General features: G+C 47.9%; 1 protein-coding gene across 10 annotated transcripts in view; it reads right to left on the bottom strand.

The window, feature by feature from the left end:
* Positions 1-4238: 4238 nt before the first annotated feature.
* STAU1 (staufen double-stranded RNA binding protein 1) overlaps positions 4239-13748 on the bottom strand; it is a 55043-nt gene continuing 45533 nt past the window's right edge. For all 10 annotated transcript variants that reach the window (XM_055301743.1, XM_055301751.1, XM_055301769.1 and 7 more), the window contains 7 exons: positions 11880-12023; positions 9894-10040; positions 8367-8442; positions 7848-8167; positions 7130-7252; positions 6475-6560; positions 4239-5762 (listed from right to left, as the gene is read on the bottom strand). In XM_055301743.1, coding sequence (XP_055157718.1) covers positions 5747-5762; positions 6475-6560; positions 7130-7252; positions 7848-8167; positions 8367-8442; positions 9894-10040; positions 11880-12023 — 912 coding nt within the window. In that variant the 3' untranslated portion in view covers positions 4239-5746. The remainder of the gene's footprint in view (positions 5763-6474; positions 6561-7129; positions 7253-7847; positions 8168-8366; positions 8443-9893; positions 10041-11879; positions 12024-13748) is intronic.

Below are 13748 nucleotides of genomic sequence, written 5' to 3'. Positions count from 1 at the left end.
TTGGGCCAGGTCTAGAGCCACTCAGACTTTGGGGCTTTAAGGGGATGGACTGTCACCGACAAAATCTCCAGGCCCTAACTCCTCAGACTCAGCCACAAGCTAGCATGTCTACCCCCCCCCCCCGCCCCCTGCGTTTGGGGAGGTCTGCACCTTTCTGGTTTCCTTAGGTGGGGTCTGACTCACCCTTCAACCGTATTGACACTGTTCTTGTCCTTGGGCCCAACAAGCCAAGCAAACAGGGATGTCCCATTAGGGCCCAGAGAACTTTCAGGCACGTCCTCCCAAACCAGTGGGCACAGGCTTGGCATACAGGACACACCAGCCACAGTTCTCCAGCGGGTATTTGTGCAGAAGAGCAAAGGCCTACGAGGCTTCCAAACCCTAGAAAATTGGCAGCCAGAGGAAAATGCATGATTAAAAAGGCAGATGCCACAGACGAACGCAGTCTCAATGACTGGATTTGGATAGGTCCTCATTCTGCTCACTAATCTATCCACGCTCAGCACCATTAGAGGTCAGAGAGACTCACTGCTGCTTCTGCTGCCACCTAAGAAGGAAGGATGTCCCGATGAGCTGAAGCGACCAGAGCCCTCAGGATACCGCAGGGCGGGCACTGGCCTATCAGACGCTGCCAGTTTCTGGCCCTGCTCAACTATGTAACAGCGCCATTTCACGTGCACTGCACACGTATCATGAAAAGAACCATGTGTGAAAGGGGATAGAAAAAATAAGATGGAGGGTTTGGGGGGAACTTTCAAATTTTTTAATTTACTTTTAAATTTAAAATCATCAAAAAACCCACTAAAAACTGGGATCCCTGGGTGGCGCAGCGGTTTGGCGCCTGCCTTTGGCCCAGGGCGCGATCCTGGAGACCCGGGATCGAATCCCACGTCGGGCTCCTGGTGCATGGAGCCTGGTTCTCCCTCTGCCTGTGTCTGCCTCTCTCTCTCTCTCTGTATGTGTGACTATCATAAATAAATAAAAAATTTAAAAAAAAAACCCCACTAAAAACTACATTGTCATTGTAGGCCTAGAGGGTTTGTCCGTCAAAGTAGGTTTTGAGTTATTTTTGGGAACACTACAAAGGAAATAATTTCCTTTTTTATTTGAAGGATTTTTTAAAAAAAGATTTTATTTACTTATTCATGAGAGAGAGAGAGAGGAGGGGGGGCAGAGACACAGGCAGAGGGAGAAGGCTCCATGTCGGGAGCCCGACGCGGGACTTGATCCCGGACTCCAGGACCACACCCTGGGCCAAGGGCAGGTGCCAAACTGCTGAGCCACCCAGGGATCCCTATTTGAAAGATTTTTAAGTAATCTCTACACCCAACATGGGCACTTGAACTCAACCCTGAGATCAAGAGTCACAAGCTCTGCCGACTGAGCCAGCCAGGTACCCGCAAAGGAAATATATTTTAAAAACTAAACTTGGGGGACACATGGGTGGCCCAGTGGGTTAAGTGGCCAACTCTTGATTTCGGCTCAGGTCACAATCTCAAGTGTTGTGAGATCAAGCTCCGTGTTGGGCTCTGCTCAGCGGGAAGTCTGCTTGAAGATTCTCTCCCTCTGCGTGTGTGCACTCTAAAATAAATCTTAAAAAAATTAAACTTGGGCTATTAAGCACATACTAAGCAAAGCAGTACAAATTTCCTAAATTGTATATAATTTTGCTAATAAAACATGGATTCTATTTAAATTACAAAGAAGTCTAATTATAATTAGAATAAGGTGCTTTCACATTTATGGGCTTTTATTTTTTTTAAGATTTTATTTATTTATTCATGAGAGACACAGAAAGAGAGAGACAGAGACACAAGCAGAGGGAGAAGCAGGCTCCATGCAGGGAGCCCGACGTGGGATTCGATCCCGATCCCGGGTCTCCAGGATCACGCCCTGGGCCAAAGGCAGGCGCCAAAACACTGAGCCACCCAGGCTGCCCCATTTAATGGGTTTTTAAAAAAAGATTTAATTATTTGACACAGCGCATGCGCCCAAAGCAGGGGGAACAGCAGGGAGAGGGAGAAGCAGGCCCCCCCCCCCCATGGAGCAGGGAGCCTGACACATGGGGCTTGATCCCAGGATCACCACCTCAGCTGAAGGCAGACACCCAACCAAGCCACCCAGATGCCCTCACGTTCACTTTCAGGTGTATGTTCTACGTATACACTGTATCCATCAAATACAGCAGTGCAAGTGTAGAGGGACAAGAAATTCCAAGAAAACACTTGTGCTGCTTTTATGCATCGAAACCTTTGCCCTCATCTCTCGAGTTAGCCATTGCCTCTTAGAAGCCTCCACATTTCTTTTAAAAACCTATTGAAGAAAACTGGGCTAATTTCTCCCCACCAATCCAGCAATGCTCAAGTACTTAGAAAATCTATTTATGGATTTGGAAATTTCAAGTAAATTTTTGTCTCTTTTTAAGGGCACACACCTTAAACCAGAGATGATAGTGGCCGTGCCAGGCCCCCTAACAGACCCTGGGATCCAGGCCAAGGCGGCTGTCACTGGGCATTCACCCTGCAAAGCTACGCCCGTCTGGTCGGTGAGCAGGGAAAGGAAACCTAGTGTCAGAAGTGACCTTTTTTCTAAGAGCTGTAGGTCACATTCCTGTAGCCCAAGAAGGCCTTTTAAAACCGATAAAACAGCCAGCTCTGGGGAAATTGTCTTTACTCATTAAAATCCCCCAAGGAGAAGAAGAACTTTACAGTCCCGCTATAACATCTGCGCACTCCCTGTGGGTGATCGGGGCCCAACCCTGTCTTGTCCCAAGGACCACGAGAGCCTCTCCCCTCTGAGGATCCACAAATCCTAAGACCCCACAGTAGTCTTGTGGCCTGACCTCTAGTACCTCTGATTACTTTAGACCTGCCTCTTAGGCACCTCCCTGTCTCCTTTCCTGCCTGCAGTCTGGAAACCAGGACTGCCACGTACTGTCCCTGGGGCAGAAGCACCTTGTTTTGGCTCTAAGGTTCTTGTAAGTCTGAGAGCACAAATGGGCAGAAAACAGTGCAGACTCCCTTCCCGGGCAGCTCTGTCCAAGCCTGCAGCAGAAGACGGCGGCAGGGGGTGAGAGCTTACAACCTAAGGACATCCAAGGACATCCTTCCAAAACAGCCAAAGAATTTGTCACCCTTGGAAAACTGCCTTTCCAGGAAACCTGGAAATCCTTTTACACCATCCCCGATAATCAGGGAAACTTGCCACCTAGAAGTTGCGAATTACTTCAAAAATGGGACCATTCTCTTCCTATCTTCCTTTTGCAGCATGGAGGTCGCCGGAGGGGGCTAGCGTAAGGCAGGGGGCAGAGTGCGGGTGGAGGCGGCATGGCCGCGAGATGCGGGAGGACACTGAGCAGCAGTGGCAGGCGGTAGGTGGCTGCAAGGCTGAGGGGTTGGCTACAGTCTCCGTACTGGGGAAGATACTAAACACAGAGGAGGGCCGTGAGGAATCACTATCAATGCAGGGCTTCTAGATGTATGTGCACTGGATGAGTGTACACACATGGACACACGCACATGCACACCTAGACACAGACTTGTTTCATCTATTTCTGCTCAGAAGGCCTAGAAAACCCCCAGTAGCAGCGAGTGCTCTGAGGCCCGGATTTTGGTGGTTTCATTTGTTTTTTGCTTTGTTTTGTCGAGTAATATTCTGTGCTCAGCTTGGGGCTTAAATTCACCACTCTAAACTCATCACATGCTCTTTGGACTGAGCCAGCCAGGCGCCCCCCAGACCCTGGTTTTAGATGCTGTCGTCATGAAAGGGGACCAGAGCTCCTTGGAGAAATGGCAGACTCCGGGACTGGGGAAGGGGACATGTTTTTCCTTTCATGGCTTTTTACTCCTGCAATGCTGACGAACCCCCTTCCGACCACTGTCATTCTGGCAGTCCAGCCCACAGGCCAGTTCATAAGAGCGAACCACCTTGATGAGCATCTTCCAAAAGTACAAACCAGAAAGCTGCCAGGCCACTTCCCAGCCGGCCTGGTTGCTGTGCCTCACCTGGACTCCTCTGGGTGTGAGAGGACCTGCAGGACGGGAGGAGACTAGCAGGTGGCAGGCGGGGGTGGGGGTGGGGGTGGGGGTCCTCTCCTCCTCTGGCTCATTTCTTTGGGTGACAGTGTCTGGTCCAGACAAGAGGCACCTCCCCTCACCCGGTGCCCACACGCCGCACTTTCACACCCTCACTCACATCTTCCCTCACCTTCTTTAGTTACTGCTCAAAAGGACCAAAAATTCATTAGTAGCTGTTTATTGATCAATGGTTTGATATAAAGTTATTTCAGATCTTCAGAATTTTGCCCAAACAGAAGTCACGAGCATTACAAAGTGTTTTTTTTTTTTCCTTCTTAAAAAAAGGGTAGGAGGCAGGTTGGGAGGGAACCAACCTAGCAGTAGTGGCATTTGAGAATAAATTAACAAAAAAAAAAAATTTAGTATTACCATTTATTGGTGACAAACACTAAGTTTTACTTACATTCCATGGGGAGAAGAAATTCCAGCGTAAACAATGAATTGAAGCAGAACTTAACTTGCAAGGCTACGGTGCTTTTCATCTGGACCATATGCAGGACCTTACTGCACAGCTTTTGTGCACAGTAACACAACATCAAAAGCAACACAGTTTCAGAGATAAACACAGGTCATTCTTTTCAGCCCTACATGGAGATGTAATCAACAGTACAAAGCACTCAAGGAAAATCCATCTGCGGGTTTATATGTACTACATGGAGACCATATCCTGTAGTGTAGTGAAAGCTACGTGTCCTCAAGAGCCATATGTATATACACACAATTTTTTTAATAATCTTTAAAACAAAGATCAAAGTTCATTTGTTTAAGTCCTGTTGCATTAACAAAAATAAAATAGAAAAGGAACCAAATGATCATTAAAGTTTAAAATTCCTAAATCGTCCAATTTATACAACTGTGGGAGACTTCATCAAGGACTCTGAGAAGTCCAGGACTGTTTCAGGCAAACCAGAGGGCACGCTATTTGCAGCACTGAAATGGTCCTGGGTTAGTCCAATAAAGTCAAAATGTATAACCACATACACATGGATATGATCTTTGCAGATTAGATTACTGAGTCAGTCTCAGACAAGTTTCTAAACTGTGCTATGTAACTAGATACAATTGAGAAACTCTCAGATGAAAATTTATATAGTGTCATTTTCAATCAAAAGGAAATAATAAAACTAAGAATATGTATCTCTTTTGGGAGAGAAAGCAGTGGTGATGGTGTGGGTGCCACAGGAGGTGGGGGCCAGAGCACACTAGAATGGTTAGTTGGCGCTGAGTAGGAAGCATCTGATTTTCTCTGGTGCTTTCAGCTCTGGGACTGGTGTATGGCCCCTCTCCCCAGCAGGGGGGTCCAGGGTTTGTCCCAAGGGTTTGAGTGAGCCAGTCTGAGAAAGGGTCGTGCTCTGTTTCCTGTTTCTTTCACACAGCCCCAACAGCAGCGACCACAGCCCAGCACCGAGGTGCACGGGGCCACTGGGCAGGCTCTGCTGTGCCCCCCTCCCTGGCAGCAGCCTGTGTGTGGGGACAAAACACAGCACCCTCGAGCGCAGCCCCAGCCGCCTCCTTGTGTTCCCGTCTTCGTCACCACTGCCGCCTCTGGTTCTTTACCCAGCACGTCTCTCAGCCCACTGGAGGTATCAGAAATTCCAAATTCTCAAAGCAGTTTCAGTATTTTCAGTATATATGTTGGGGTTTTACAACGGTTCGTGGCCAGAAAAGGTTCAGCACCTCCCACACCTTCAAGGAAGAAAAAAATGAAAATGATGCCAGTTTTGAAATATAACAGAACTTAACCTATGTTAAAAGAGAAGAAATTAGTAGACACTGAAGTCCAATAGGCACCAGTTTATGATCACTGAGTTCAAGTTTTCTCAAGATGTACCACCAAGTGAAAAAAGCAATGAGGAGAATGCGTGTAGTATGTGATCTCCAGCAGAAAAGGAGTAATGTAAAGAAAGGACTGTATTTGGGACTCCTGGGTGGCTCAGTGGTTGAGCGCCTGCCTTTGGCCCAGGGCGTGATCCTGGAGACCTGGGATCGGGTCCCACATCGGGCTCCCTGCATGGAGCCTGCTTCTCTCTGCCTGTGTCTCTGCCTCTCTGGGTGTGTGTGTGTCTCTCATGAATAAATAAATAAAATCTTAAAAAAAAAAAAAGGGCTGTATTTGCACAAAGAAACACACAGGAAAGACAGGAAAAAAACTAACACGTGATCTCTGGGCAGGGGCTGCATGAGGGGCAGAGCTGACCACTTGGCACCTCTGAAAATCACTGTGGGTCTGAACCCTGTGAATGTATTAGCTATTCAAAATTTAAAAAAAACTAGAGCTCTGCCCACAACTAGGGAGACCTTTCAGGGATAGGGACAAAAGTGATGGAGGGGAGGGAGTGTCCCGCTACTGAGTTGAACAGTTTGAACTTAATGTAAATGAACAGAACAGCTCACTCACACAGACATTGGTCCATTTCCTGTTCTTGGCATCTCTGTACTCGGTTGGTCCAACTCAGACAGCAACTTTAAGATGTTCAGTGCAGCCTAGCAGGGACGAAAGAGAGAGTCAGAGCACGACCCCCCACCCCCACCCCAGGGCCACAGCACAAGACCCTGTTTGAACAGGGAGGCAAGGGACCACACAGGCAGTCCCACTAAACCACACTTTGTCTTAATGTTTCAACTTTTTATCTGAAATACAAATTACAAAATAAATTATCCATGTTTACCTCCCTGAATCACTACCTCTGTTAAATTTTATTATATCCTTTAGTATTTTTAACTTTGTGGCAACCAGACTATGTACTTTGAATCCTGCTTTAAAACAAAACCCTGTTGCTGCCCGAACTTGGGCCTGTGGTCTGCGTTCTGGAAGATGAATTGACATGGCTCATGGCAGAGCTCCAGGATCCAAGTCCCATCCCCCAGGTCAGCACAGGGGAAGGAGTGTCTAAAGCTGATGAATTCTGATGATGAGCAATCAATCCAACAAACTAAGGAAGAAATCTTCAAAAATATGAAATCTATGAAACCACCAAAGTCTACGGGAGACCCTTTATCCCATCTTCCCAAGGCCAGCAAGAGCCAGGGGCCAGGACCACTGGGTAACGTACCATGTCATGGCAGGACTCCACATCCTTTCCAATACCGTGGCTGATCAGAGGTGGCTGAGAGGAGCAATTGATAAGAGATACAAATTCGTTCTTGTTGTTTTTGGGGAAGTCTTTGTATTCAACCTGAGGGGAAAAGAAAGCTGAGGCCAAGAAGGGAAGTGGCAAATATGGCCGGGGCCCAGCAGACAGGGAGGGACGCCTCTTTCCCCCGCTCTCAAGCTGACATGGCTCCACCAACTACCTGCTCTGTTGGCAAGACCCTGTCAGAGGGGCCTGCTGCTAGGGGCCCCAGCTTCTACAATCTTCCAGGAACCTTGATGTCTAACCAAAAAGCCTAGTCGGGGGTGGGCAGGTAGTGGGGGAGACCAAACACCTGGTCTGAAAGAAGCCGTATCTTTTACTAGGCAGAAAGGACCAGCATACTGAAACCATTCTCACTATAACTACCATTAAGATTAGAAAATTTGTTATTATGGTCAGCTTGGATTTTTTTAAATGTTTATTACCAAAGACAAGCTTACTCTGCGCTACCATACAGGCTTGTCCAACTTTCCCTACCCTCCTCCACCCTCCCCAGGACCACCAGTTACCATGTGCCCTCCACCCCTTCCTATATATATAAAGATCCCGATTTAATAAACTAGATGCAAGACTCATTTTCTGAGAAAACCCCCAAAAAGATGACCGCACTGAAGTGTAGCTCAGGCCTGATAGTTACCTGGAATCCCTGGACTCTGGAAAGATAGTCCAGCTGCTCAGAGGGTCTTGTAAGAGGTCCATGGGGTACGTGGCCTGAAGAGATGTTATTCTTTAAAATGGTCTCGGCTGTGGGCGAGGTGCCCCCATACAACAATTCACGGGCTATCATGGCAGTTACCGTGGCCTTGGCAGGGTTCGGAGCAGCCCTGGTGAAATCTTTGGTGTGGTGTCCTTGACTGACTCCTACGGCCTGGGCCACCTCGGGCACCATGGGAAGAATCCCAGCGGGCAGCTGCTGATGACTCAGATAAGGCATCCTAAACTCATCCTCTTTATTGCCTAGGGAGGGACACACACACAGGTCAACAGGAGGCCACATGCGCTGCTAGGAAAGACCTCCTCCAACCCACTGGCCCTTCCTCAGAGCACACGACGACACGGGGAGGATGCAGAACTCAACACTGCTCGTTGTTCCAGGAACCACGCAAATCCCAGAATCACATTCAGATCAAGACAATATTAACAGTTTCACACTTACTAGTCCCATTTTCATCCCCAGAGCCAGGTTCAAAAAAGGTTACTTTTCTTCCATCCCCTGGTTTTTTTATTGGTGTCTTAAAAAAAACAAAAAAAGAAAGTCCATGAGCATAAATCAAACTTTTGTGAAATTAGTTCCTACTCTCTCAAACTATACAAATTCCAACCTGCGTTAATCTGTGGTTTATAGCCTTCTGAAACATGGAGCGGTAACTAGCAGAAAAGCCCTGCCCCCAGGTGGGACCACTGATTGGCTCGCACTGTCCCGGCAGCCTCCTGCCTCACCCAGTATGCTCCCGCCCACACTGCCTGTCCTCCACGAGAGGGAGCTAACAATCACCCTGAGCCAGGTGTTGAAATCAGCTCTGTGCTCACAGAAAGACAAGGGAACATTTACCCAGAAAGAGCCAGAGATGCTAGACTGGTAGAGCCCAAGGTAGGAAAAGAGGCTTTTAGATGAAAGATAAACAAGGATTCTTCTGGAACTAATAGCCAATTAAAAGGGAAGGTGACATTTTGAAAGATAACAGATGCAGGGAAAAAGGAGATAAAAATGTTGTTAAACACGGGTCTTCTGAGAAGGTAAGGATGTTATGAATCCTCTAACAGATTTTGGAATAAAAATCCCCAAAACCGACTCCAGGATCTATGCTGATTCTCTGATGAGTGTCTGTGGTGGCCACAGCAGATGCCACGCCCCATGGCTGGCACAGCTGGCTCTGGAAGGGAATCCATCCTGGGACTTCTCAGTGGAAGAAACAAGCTCTGTCAAGGACATGCTTGAGGGGGATCCCTGGGTGGCGCAGCAGTTTGGCGCCTGCCTTTGGCCCAGGGCGCGATCCTGGAGACCCAGGATCGAATCCCACATCGGGCTCCCGGTGCATGGAGCCTGCTTCTCCCTCTGCCTGTGTCTCTGCGCCTCTCTCTCTCTCTCTCTGTGACTATCATAAATAAATAAAAATTTAAAAAAAATTAAAAAAAAAAAAGGACATGCTTGAGGGTACTGCTTACCAATCTCGACTTTTATCTGGTGTTCAATTCATAAAGAAAAAAAAAATTCCGAATCTCAACTACAGCCTTAGTTTCATAAATCACACTCTGTTGGTGTCCCAGGAAATCCAATGCTTGCTTCCCAGCTAGCAGAAGCCTAACGCTGGTGGATCTTTCATGCAGGCCTCACTGTGAGAGGACAGAATCAGACACTTTCATCCCCAGCCCACTGGCCCATCACCCTATGGGTGGAGAGGAGCAAGTTGCCCTCCAGTGAAGCGTCCCCGACCACAGAGACATGGAAACAGGAACAACTTAACCCAGAGCCACACTCGGGAGCTGTGGACATGCAAGTTCCCTTCTGACCATATTACAATGCTCCGAATGGACAGGACGCTGCTCAGCAGGGCTGCTTTACTGCCAGGAGGATGAAGCCTTGCCCTGAAGCTCGGCCCCAGAGGCGCCAGAGTCCCCTAGGACGAAGCGAGGAGGTCATCTCGCAATTAGAGAGCAAGGACACAGAGCCCCGAGCAGTCACCTTCTCCTCTGATTTGAGGGCTGGTTTGGTGGGCTGAGCCTGTGGGACTTTGAAACCAAGGATCTCCAGCATGTTCTCAGCTGCGTTGCGTTTGGCCACCTTCTTATTGGTGCCTGCTCCTTCTGCGGTGTGGTTTCCCACCTTCACCTGCATGAGGACGAAGTCAGGACTCAGACCAGTGCTGACCCCTCCAGAGTGAAGACTGGTCAGGCATCGGTGTGCTGGCAAAAGAACCCAACAACGGCCAGAGGCTCAACAGTTGCCCCAGGGTGCCCGTGGCAGCCCCACACAGACGCTCAGGACCTTGGAGAGCACTGGCTGCCCGCGGCAGCCGCTATTACACAGGAGGTTACAGCAGCTCAGAATTACTTGGACAGACAGAGGTAATCAGTTCTGAATGCTCACCACTCCCTAGTGTGACTCCATCTCAAACCTCTGTGCTTCTGGGGTTCTTCATACCAGTGGCATCTGTGTGCTGCCATATGGCCCCCTGCCCAGCCTGGGAACCTAGGGGCCACTCTGACAGCCTGCGAACAGCCGTGCACAGAGCGACCACCCCACGGAAACCTGCCAACGCTACGCAGCACGCCTTCGGCGCTTTCTTGTCTCCTCTAGACTTACATGATGGAGGAAAATCAATGATGCAAATTAAGCTTAAAAGTGTGTCGAGTCTGCAGCCAGGATGCTGTGACTGCACAAAAGACAGGAACATCCATCCAATCTCTGAAAACTATCTGATTCAACAAGGTCACTCATTGTTCACAACTGAGGGAAGTTCCAACATGTCTTGTTTTACTTTCATCTTGTAAACAAAAATACCAACCGATTCTCATGCTAGAACTACGCTCCTTTGTCAACGGCATGAGCAGTCTCTCTGCTTGAACTGGACAGTAAGCAAGCATTTAGATGCACTCTGATTTTACAACATTGTCGATGACAGCTATGCTGAAGTGACAGATGGAGAAAATCAACAGTAGAGTATTATATACTTCATATATTATTTGTAAACTGTGCTATCCATCCTGTCAGTGACATTCATTTATAATATATAAATATATAGCCTACACAAGTGTACACATCTATACACACAGCATCCCCTCTTCCCACCAGGCCATCCTCCCTTAAGAGAGTTCATTCTTACACATACTCCAACACATACCACCGTTATAAATCCCTGTCAGGCTGGTCTGGATCAAAGACCAGAACCAAAAAGTCCATGTCACAGAACTGAGAGTCAAGGACACCTTCCCTGGCCTGTGGAAAGGGCTCTGGGGTTGAATCCTGCCCTTGCCATCTACCAGCTTTGATCTTGGCCAAATTATTGATCCTCTCAGCACGCTACCATCTTCCTTTAGCCTGAAAGGACCAGGACTTCTCCTGCCCTCTGCCTGGATAGGTATAACACACCTGGCTAAGTCACGGTGCTTCAGAAGTCATGAACTGCTATGCAAAAGTATTGTTTTGGCTTTTTTTCAAGTATTGGGTTTTTCACCAGAAAATACTATTAAATTCAAATCACAATGTAGACTGCCGATACGACCAACTGTTCCACAAGTGCAAGGAAAACACTGCACTAATCCGAAGTGTAATCCCAATCTAAAGAAGAGGCAGCCCTAAACTCCAGATTCTACAGATGGATTAGGAGGAACAGGAACAGATCGTTTCACAGAACTCACAAGATTTACCTTTTGAAAAAAATAATACAAACTTCCAGGAGATGTAATGAAGAGAAACACTCTTCCTCTGTGCAACCCCACACCCTAGCACTCATGACCTGGAGCACCCCACCCCCAAGGGCATGTTTTAAGGCATCAAATCACTGCAAGCGATATGGTTAACACTGCTAATGTCTGACGCCAGGGAGGGGGCCCACTGGACCGGTGCACGGTTCCTGACCTCCACAGGAAGGCACCGAGCCCCTGGACCTCATCCAGCTGAGATGGGGCATGGTCAGAGAAGGGCTGCCCACAACCCATGCTGACCTACCTGCATCACAAACTCTCTGCGGCGTGGGAGGCCTCGCTCTGTGAGGAGCATGTACTCTGGCTCCTTCTCCTTTTTCGCCTGCTGGATCTGGGCCAGTCTGCTAATCGGGTTCATTCCCTGGCCACAGTCTGTGCTGCTCTGTAGCTGAGGAACAATTAATGTAGAAACTATGTGCCACGTTAGCCACAGAAAGGACCTTACCAATTCAGAGATCAGGACAGAACATAACATTACTTTTTTTTTTTTTTAATTTTTTTTATTTATTTATGATAGAGAGAGAGAGAGAGAGAGAGAGAGAGAGAGAGAGAGAGAGAGAGGCAGAGACATAGGCAGAGGGAGAAGCAGGCTCCATGCACCGGGAGCCCGACATGGGATTCGATCCTGGGTCTCCAGGATCGCGCCCTGGGCCAAAGGCAGGCGCCAAACCGCTGCGCCACCCAGGGATCCCTAACATTACTTTTATGTTAATCTAAGTGCCCAGAATTAATCAGCTCTTTTTAAAACCTTCTTAAAATTAAAAGATGCTTAATGATTTTCTAGGATTGCTCTGAGGTGATTTTTTTTTTAAAGATTTTATTTATTCATGGGGGGGGGCCACAGACACAGGCAGAGGGAGAAGCAGGCTCCATGCAGGGAGCCCAACGTGGGGCTCAATCCCGGGTCTCCAGGATCACACCCTGGGCTGAAGGTGGCGCTAAACCACTGAGCCACATGAGGAGCCCCTGAGGTGACTTTTTTTAAAGGTCCTCCTGGAAAACCAACATCAATATCCCATGGCAGGTGGGCAAGCATCCCTGAAACATCTTTTTAACAAGAAATTTCTATTTGACAATGAAGAGAGAAAAAATACAAAAATACACTATTCCTAAAATTCCCCCAAAAGTCTGTGTTAGAAGATGGGTCCCCAGCTTTCTTAACAAGGGCTCAAAATCCAGAAACAAAACAAACACAACCTTAAGCTGACACCATGTGGAAAGAACCTAAAAATCCCACAGTTCAGGCAGCCCTTGGTGGCTCAGTGGTTTAGCGCCGCCTTCAGCCCAGGGCGTGATCCTGGAGACCCAGGATCGAGTCCCATGTCGGGCTCCCTGCATGGAGCCTGCTTCTCCTTCTGCCTGTGTCTCTGCCTCCCTCCCTCCCTCCCTCTCTCTCTCTCTGTGTCTCTCATGAATAAATAAATAAAATCTTAAAAAAAAAAAATCCCACAGTTCCTCCCCAGTGGCCACTTTCAGTGCCAAAGAACGCTCGTGTGGGGTGATTTCTAGAAGCTGCAGCAGTAGATACAGTTTGCTCACTCCTGTGCACTGGGTCTAACAGAGTGTGAAACTCCAGTTGGCCGTTGAACAAGGGTTTGAACTGTGCAGGTCCACTTAGAAGTGGATTTTTTCTGATAATACAGTACAGTATAATAAATGTATTTTCTGTTCCTTATGACTTCCTTAATAATGTTCGCTTTTGGGATGCCTGGGTGGCTCAGTGGTTGAGCGTCTGCCTTTGGCCCAGGGCATGATCCTGGTGTCCTGGGACTGAGTCCCACATCGGGCTCCCTGCATGGAGCCTGCTTCTCCCTCTGCCTATGTCTCTGCCTCTGTGTGTGCATCATGAAAAAATAAAATCTTAAAAAAAAAAAAAAAAGGTAATGTTCGCTTTCCTCCAGATTACTGTGCAAACATAGCATTTAACACACACATATAATACAATATTTAATATATAAAACGTATTAATTGACCATTGTGTTATTGGTAAAGCTTCCGGCCAACAGTAGGCCATCAGTGGTTAAGTTTCTGGGGAGTCAAAAGTTAAACCCAAGTTTTCCATTATGGGGTGGGGGGGGGGTGGTCAGCAACCCTAACCCCCCCTATGCTGTTC

This window comes from Nyctereutes procyonoides, unplaced genomic scaffold, assembly GCF_905146905.1.
Source record: "Nyctereutes procyonoides isolate TBG_1078 unplaced genomic scaffold, NYPRO_anot_genome, whole genome shotgun sequence".
In the NCBI taxonomy this organism is placed as follows: domain Eukaryota; kingdom Metazoa; phylum Chordata; class Mammalia; order Carnivora; family Canidae; genus Nyctereutes; species Nyctereutes procyonoides.
Note: the sequence above shows the minus strand (reverse complement) of the source record. Positions and strands in the feature narration are given on the sequence as shown.